This window comes from Phocoena phocoena, chromosome 9 (assembly GCF_963924675.1).
Source record: "Phocoena phocoena chromosome 9, mPhoPho1.1, whole genome shotgun sequence".
NCBI lineage: Eukaryota > Metazoa > Chordata > Mammalia > Artiodactyla > Phocoenidae > Phocoena > Phocoena phocoena.
In genome coordinates this window covers 99760409-99767998 of record NC_089227.1, presented here as the reverse complement: position 1 = coordinate 99767998, position 7590 = coordinate 99760409, and the positions used below count along the sequence as shown (strand labels likewise).

The 7590-nt window shown below is 54.3% G+C and overlaps 1 protein-coding gene across 1 annotated transcript; it reads right to left on the bottom strand.

Annotated features, from left to right (window-relative positions):
• Nucleotides 1-1683: 1683 nt before the first annotated feature.
• Nucleotides 1684-7016, bottom strand: GIMAP6 (GTPase, IMAP family member 6). The gene is made up of 3 exons (XM_065883620.1): nt 6855-7016; nt 4709-4793; nt 1684-2477 (listed from the first exon to the last, which is right to left on the bottom strand). Exons 1-3 carry the CDS (start codon nt 7014-7016, stop codon nt 1684-1686), a joined length of 1041 nt encoding a protein of 346 aa, XP_065739692.1.
• Between the last annotated feature and the right edge of the window lie 574 nt (nt 7017-7590).

The window sequence follows — 7590 nt, the reverse complement described above, 5'->3', positions numbered from 1 at the left end:
CCACCAGTCTTATCCCCTGTGCCCCTACCTCCTGGTAACCACCGTTCTACTCTTTCTTTAAACAGGTTTGACATTTTAGGTTCCACATATAAGTGATATATATTACACAGTACTTGTCTTTCTCTAACTTATCTTACTTCCAATCCTCCCAAAGTTAATACACAAATGTAAGACAACTCCAACTGGAATCCCAACAAGATTCTTTTATGAAAATTAAACAAAGCGATTTAAACTTTCACACAGAAGAATAAATGCCTGAAAATAACAAAGGAAATACAAAAATGGAGACTGGGGAGGAAATCAGTGTGTCACATTGTAATCAAAGCCACTCTAATCAAATCCATGTTTTATTCATGCAGGAGTAGAAAAGTCAGAAGACAAGATCAGAATCGAAAATCCTGACAGAGATCTTAGGGAATATGAAAACTTAACATATGATAAACGTTGCGTTCCAGTTCAGCGAGACGCGGATCACCTACTTAATAAATGATCTGGCACAAAGGCTATCGTAAGCATACACCAAAATAAGTCTCTGTCCTGCCTCGAGACACTTGTCTGAATCTTTTAGCAAAAGAAAAGCTTAAGCTTTCTTAGGCATCCGCTGCATCTGGAGAAGACGACAGCCGCGTGTTGCAGGGCTCTCCCCATCAGCCCGGCAGGCTGTTCCCTAGGACGTCCTACATCATTCACCTGCTTCTTTTCTTTGCAGCTTCCCTTTCTTCTCTGCCTCCTCCCATTCTATGCACCAAAATACCTTGCTGGGGACCCACGTACACACCAAGACACACCCCACCCACGCTTTCTCCCCATTCTCAAGGGAGAAGGGACACAGTTGCAGGTGAAGCAGAGGCAGGGCTGAACATCGCCTCTGTTCTCTACAGCCGGACGGCAGGCATCACAAGGGGCAGTAACAGGTGTGTGACCTCCCTAGTCCGAGTCTGCCTCAGGGAAGTGCTCCTCTCTGCCCAAGCCCACTTGGCACCTCCGGGGGCCTCCATGTCCTGCAGCCAGGTCTAGGCTCCATTTCTTGACCAGACCTGGCCCCCTGGATACCCCCACCCCGCTCTGCTCATCCTCCCACCAAGAGGTTCCCACGGGGCTCCTTTGCTGCGATTGGGTGGCCTCTTTCAAGAGTGAATTAAAGGGCTGCGCCTTCTACCCCTCCCGTTTCTACTTGCTTTCTCCTCCCCAGCCCAGTGCCTGTCCTGCCCCACATGGCACAGGGCCTTAAAAGTCATCATGCCTGCCCCCTTAGCGGGCAAGGACACAGCCCAAGAGATGCAGAGGCACCTGGTCGACATCCCACACTGATTTGCTACATCGACGTTTAAGCGGTGACTCCAGTGGCCAGGATGCTGTGGGAGTTACATGGGCGAATGAGGCACGGGCCTGCCCGCAGGAAGCTGTGGTCCTATCGGTGTTCTATTGCAGACTCGGAATGCCAAGGAGACGTGAGGATCGAGGGGCACAGAGGAGGGAGGGCCCACGTGTTCTGGAAGGTGTGATGAAGGACCTGCGAACTCAGGAGCCCGCACACCGCTCGCCACCCCAGACCCTGCCCTGGACACTGGGAGGGTCAGTGACCTGTGGGACGGAGAGAGCAAGTGAGGGGCTGGAAGGCAGACTCGGGGGCCGAGGGAGGATGGCAGGAAGCAGCCGTGGCTGCGTGGAATCCAGCGCGTCTCAGATGGGCGGCCTCCCCAGGAGCTGTGTGTCAGTGCGCCCAGATTCCTTCCGGATGCGACACAGTCCCTGCCACCAGCACTCCTCGCTGCGCCCTGCCTCGGAGCCCTGGCCCTGGGGGACCCGCCCCGCCGGCTCTCGCTGGAGCAGGACGTCGCGCTGGGACTGACGGTAAGCCTGGTGGCTGTAATAATGGCCTTCGTGTTCCCACAGGACGGCTTCGATTTGTTCCATGAGCTCCTTCAGCTGGGCGTCCTGCTCCGCCCCCTGCGCCCTGTTGTTGAAGCCACAGTGTCGCCGCTCACACACGACGTCCAGCCTGGCAAGCTCCCGGTTGTCGGTCTCTCGCAGGTACTCCTCCAGGGAGCCGCCGTCCAGGTCTTCCTTCCGCGTGAACACCAGGATGGTGCGGGCCAGGATGCCCGCCCCGAAGAGCTCCTGGAGGCGCCTGACCCCCTCCTGATCCTCCTCGGTGAAGCGGCCCAGCTGCGTCACCAGGAGCACCGCGTGGGGCCCCGGCGAGGAGAAGGCCATGGCTTCGCAGGCGCCCCGAGCGGTCCCTCGCGGCGCCGCCCCCGGGGACAGGATGTCGGGGGTGTCGATGACCTCGAGCTCCTTCCCCGCCCACGCTCGGCGCCCCCGCTGGAAGGCCTTGGTCACGGGCCTGTCGCTGACCTTGGACTCGAACGCTCTCCGGCCCAGGATGCTGTTTCCTGTTGCGCTTTTCCCGCTTCCGGGTTTTCCCACCAGGATGAGCCTCAGCCTCTGCGGGGTCCCTTCATCCTCCCTCAGCCCTGGAGGCATCAAGAGAAGGTGGGAGACCGGGGTTAGAGCCCATCCACCCACTTTAGCCTCACCAGGGGCAGAATGTCCGGGGGGCGGGGATCAGGAGAAGGGAAGACCGACGTCAGCATCTGAGACATGCCCTAGACTCACATTCTTTCCTTCCCTCTCTCTTTTTGTTGTGCAATCATCACCACTATGCAGCCCAAGAATTTTCCATCTTCCCAAACTGAAACCCTGTCCCCGTTAAGCGCTAACGCCCCGTTGCTCCCTCCCGCTAACGCCTGATAGCCCTGTTCTTTCCGTCTCTGTGTGTTTGACTCTTCTACGGACCTCATGTAAGTGGAGTCAGGCAATGTTTGCCCTACTGTGTCTGGCTTATTTCCCTTAGCATAATGTTTTCAAGGTTCATCGCCGTTGTCGCATGTGTCAGAACTTCCCTCCTTTTTAAGGCTGAATAATATTCCACTGTAGGTGTAGACCACACTGTGTTTATTCATATATATATATATATATATATATATATATATATATATAGACTTTGGGATTGTTTCCACCTTTTTGCTATTGTCAATATGCTGCTATGAGCCTTAATGCACATATGTTCAACATCTGTTTCAATTCTTTGGGCTATATTCCCAGAAGTGGAATTGCTGGATGATATGGTAGAAAGCTACGTTTTATGTTTAGGTTTTGAACCTTCTTCTCAGGGTCACCTATGTGGGAATCATCCCATCATGACCTGGGACCCTGAGCTTCCCCAAGTACCTCTGATTGGAGACCCTTCTCAGGAAGAGTGGTGAAATTGAAAGCACGCAGCCTCTGTGTCGGTCCTTTCCCCGACGTGATCGACCACGTCACATTACCTTTAGTTTTCCCAGCGAGGAGTGTTGTGAGGGTGGATTCTTTGCAGCCCGACCCCCAGCCCCACAGCACAGCTGCACACTGGGGTCACATTCTTAAGCTACATCCTTGGAGCTGGGGCTGGACATTCTCACCCAGCAGAACGTTCAGAGCCATCAGTGGAGAGCAGCTTTGTCATGCCAATCTAATACTTAGAAATCCAGATGCTTTAGAAACGACCGGAGCTGGAGGGCAGGAAGGGAATTCCCTTCTCATGGGCTCCCAGGAGCCAGAGCACATAGAGGAGAGCCCAACCCCAGCCGGCTTCCAAGTCTGTTCCACGTTGAAGACATTGATGTGTCTCCGTTTCAGAGCCCCGGCCTCCTGAAAGTAGGACTGGCACCGCCTCCTTCTAAATCTCCCAGCAGCGCGCTTCTGCTGCCTCTCTCCCTTGACTGCCTGACCCTCCGACCAGTTTTGACTGGATGATATTGGCTCCCTCCAGCTTCCCTCAGGTGGCTTGAAAGGAATTTGAGTGAATGGGTGGGAGTTTCACAGAAGCAGGGAAGGTGCAGTGTTCATCTCCACCCTCCAATGCGAAGCTGGAGGGAGACAGGGGGCTCCTGTCTGGGCAAGCCTGGAGGTGCCCACGTCATTGGACTTTAAAGCCAGATTTTTAAAGCAATGCTTAACCTCGATTGCTGCAAAAAAAGGGAAATCAGGTGCCAGCACTTGTAATTTTCCAGTGCAGCATGTTAACACGGCTTTCTCTCAATGGCTCAGGTCACTGAAGTTCATATAGTAAAAAAATCAGTCCTGTTGAAATGCATGATGAATCACAGATCAATTCTTCTGGCCAGGAAAGTGGATGGGTTTCCGGCATTCCGATATTCCTAAATTCTGTTTCCTCAGGCTAGATGGTGAAGTTGAGCCATGAAAGTTAAGCCCCTGACCCTGATGCAACAGCTTTTGTGGGGAGGGAGCCCGTTGGGAAGACGGAGCCCGGTCCTGGCGGCACCTGAGTGCATCCTGCTTGTTCACTAGTGCTTTTCAGTCCTCGTGACCCCGAGAGCTCTCACACTTGAGCCAGCAAGGTGCCCACACGGAGGCCGGGGGCGAGTCATTTTTCACACCCACTCAGCACATCCTTCCTGAGACTCAGTGAAGGGGCGGTTGGTGCTGTGCGTCACCCCTTCGACCCTCTGCGCCCATCAGGGGCTTTTCCCTTCTATCTGGCCGTGTTGAAGAGAGGCCCAGCCCAAACGCCCTTCGATGGTCGCCGGGTGGGCAAATCTCTGACAGGAGGAACTCCTGCTGCCTCTCCCAGCGTGCCCCCTGCACCTCACAGGCCCCCCGGCCATGCCTCTCTAAGTTCATGTCTGCTGGAAACATGTTTTACCTCCTGACCCGTCTTGTGTAGGATCCTGAGACAGCCCTTCCTCGCGATTTTCCGGGAGAATGAGTTCATAATATTCTTCTTCCTCCTAAAAAAAGAATCATATGTCTCACTGATTTTTCCACCGAGTTTTCAGAGGCACCTGACTTGTGCCTTTCTCTTGCCAAAAGGAAGTTGTTTGCATTGGTTTGGGGGGGAGAGACGGAGTGAGGGAGAGTCTAAGACACCTTCTACATCCTTTAGGGACCCTGTTTCCTCCTTTCTCCCCCCTGCACTGTGGTCTCCATTTTGGGGTGATTCTGTGATGGAGAGAAAGGATCAGGGATGCATCCTGACAGATACTGTCCTGGGAGCAGTTGTCAGCGTGCCTGGGGGACGTGAGCAGGAAGTTGCTGGAGGGGCTGGTGAGGGGCTCTTGGGGCCAGATGATGTGTGGGGAGAGCCCAGCAGCAAGGGCCGCAGAGGCCAAGAGCTGGACGGTGAGGAGGGCGGCAGACTCGGACAGGCTCCCTCTCCACGTCGGGCCCAGTCCCGGTCCTGCTGGGGGCCCAGGGGACTCGGCGCTCCTCCCCAGGCCAGCAGCTAGGTGGTCGCACCGCCTGGGCCTCAATGTCCCTGGAGGTGTGAATGCTGGGCCACAACTACATGTTCGTGACATCTCTTCCCTGTGTAGAAGATTCCAGCACATTTTTTGACCTTCTGTAGAGCGATTCCTAGTCCTCTTTGCAAAGGAGGGCCGTGCCACCCACCCAGGAACTCGCGTCATCCTGAGGAGAGAGCAGCGTATCCTGCCTTCAATCCGTTCCACCCTGCAGACCAACACGGTTCCCTGTTCCAGGGGCCCATCATGTTGTATCTGCTTGGTAGTCTCTGTGGGATGGGGAGGGAACCATGTAGCCCCATGACTGTTTTTCTGGAATGTGTAGGACACTCAGAGACAATCACAGTCAGATGACATTCTCCAGATGGAGGCTCTGAGTTGAAGGGGATGGTAGCTCCGGGGGAACGTCCATAGACATAGCTCTCCCGTTGCCACAGCATCCCTGGGGGGCTGAGGCTCTCTGCTCACCTGGCCCACCACCTCAGTCCTCGCCAGATCCCAGGGGCTGGCCGGGGACCTGCGGGGCTGTGGCTGCAGGACTAGGGGTTCAGTGATGTCAGCTCTAACATGCCAGCTGAGAGTGGACCCAGCCCAGGAGGTTTGGTGACTTTCCAGGGAGAGTGACCAGGCCAGGTGAACATCTTCACCCAGACCTGTTCAGCCGCACTCTTGTGAGGACACAGGCTTTTACCTCTCAAAGGGGCCCCCGTCTTTGCAAAGTGGAGATCCCTCAATCTCTTTGTCCTTGGTGCCCTTACATCATTGGTGGAAACAGAAGCAGCACTTCACCCAGGAAACCTCCTGCCTCCTCTAGAGAGAAGGGTGGTGAGAAGAAGATACAGGCCGGGCCGGGACCAGGGCAGGTGGGTGAGGCAGACCCTGCACTCCACCCTCACGCCCAGACAGCGCATCTGCCCGGCCCCTGGCCGCCTCAGCCTACACCCTGCCCAACAGGGCATCACATGTGTGCCACGTGCCACAGTGTTTGTCTCCAACACGGAGCAGATACGTCACCTTTGTGAGGTTTCTCAGGAAAGCAGTGAAACTCACAGAAGCGTCTTGCCCAGGAGTAAGCAGTGAGTTCCAGGCAGAGCACAAAGGGTCCAAGGTTCTCCCGACTCTTAGCCCTGGCTCCTCTTATTGTACCTCAGACATGTGTGCACACACACACACACACACACACTACTTACACACATACACTCACAAAAGTACGAACACACACAAACATAGCACACACATACCTACACGACACACATGAACATATATATTCAGAAACACAACACACAAACACATACATACACAAACACGAACATAAGACACAAACACCACTCACACACATATACTCACAAACGTATAAACATACCTACCACACACACACACACACACAAACATAACACAGAAAACACGCACATACTCACCTACACACAAAGAGACATACACAAAAACACACTACCCACACCATCCCCACTACACACTCTCAAAGACGACACACACACGAACACAAGTACACGTCACACACAGACACAGTCCCCACACACTCGGACTTACCGCCCCGCTGCCCGCTGGGCAGGACGAATGGCCATGTTCTGTGTCTCCCGGGGTCGCAGGCACTCGTGAATTCTTTGTTTCGCTTTCTAGAGCTGCCACATTGCAGGCTGAATGGAGAAGGTAAAAGAAAGTGTCCCGGGCGTATGAATAGATAGAGGACATAGCTTATAGTTTTTCAGCAAAATGTGATCTGACAGCTCAGCTCAAAAACTGCCCTTGAAACTGCAGCCGTGAGCTGTGAGATGAGGGAAGAGGAAGTGGTAGGAACACACAGGGGGGGCCCTCACGACTCAGAAAGCTCTGCCGGCTGCCCTTCCCCTGCAGCCGTGGTAACAGCCACAGGAAAAACAGCACGCCTACTGTGATGACCTTTACTCCGCACCAGCACCACTAGAACTCGGAGGCTTAAAGGAAAGCAGCAGGTCTCTCAGAAAATGCTGCACCGGGGGAATGAGTTTTACGGATTTCCTCCCTTTTTTGAGAATTACCCACTTCCTGCAGACGTCCTCTGTCTTCCAGGTCATGACAGATATTCATTGTCTCTCTTTCTCCCCCAGGCTCCTCCTTCGGCCACTCCACCGGCTGTCCAGGGTCTCCAGCTTGCTGACCCTACATCTTGGGACGCATCAGCTCCATAATCCCATGGACCAGGAGCCACACGAGCCAATTCTTTATAAGTCTCTCTACATGCGTGTGTGTATATACACACACACGCGCGCACGCGCATGCATACGCG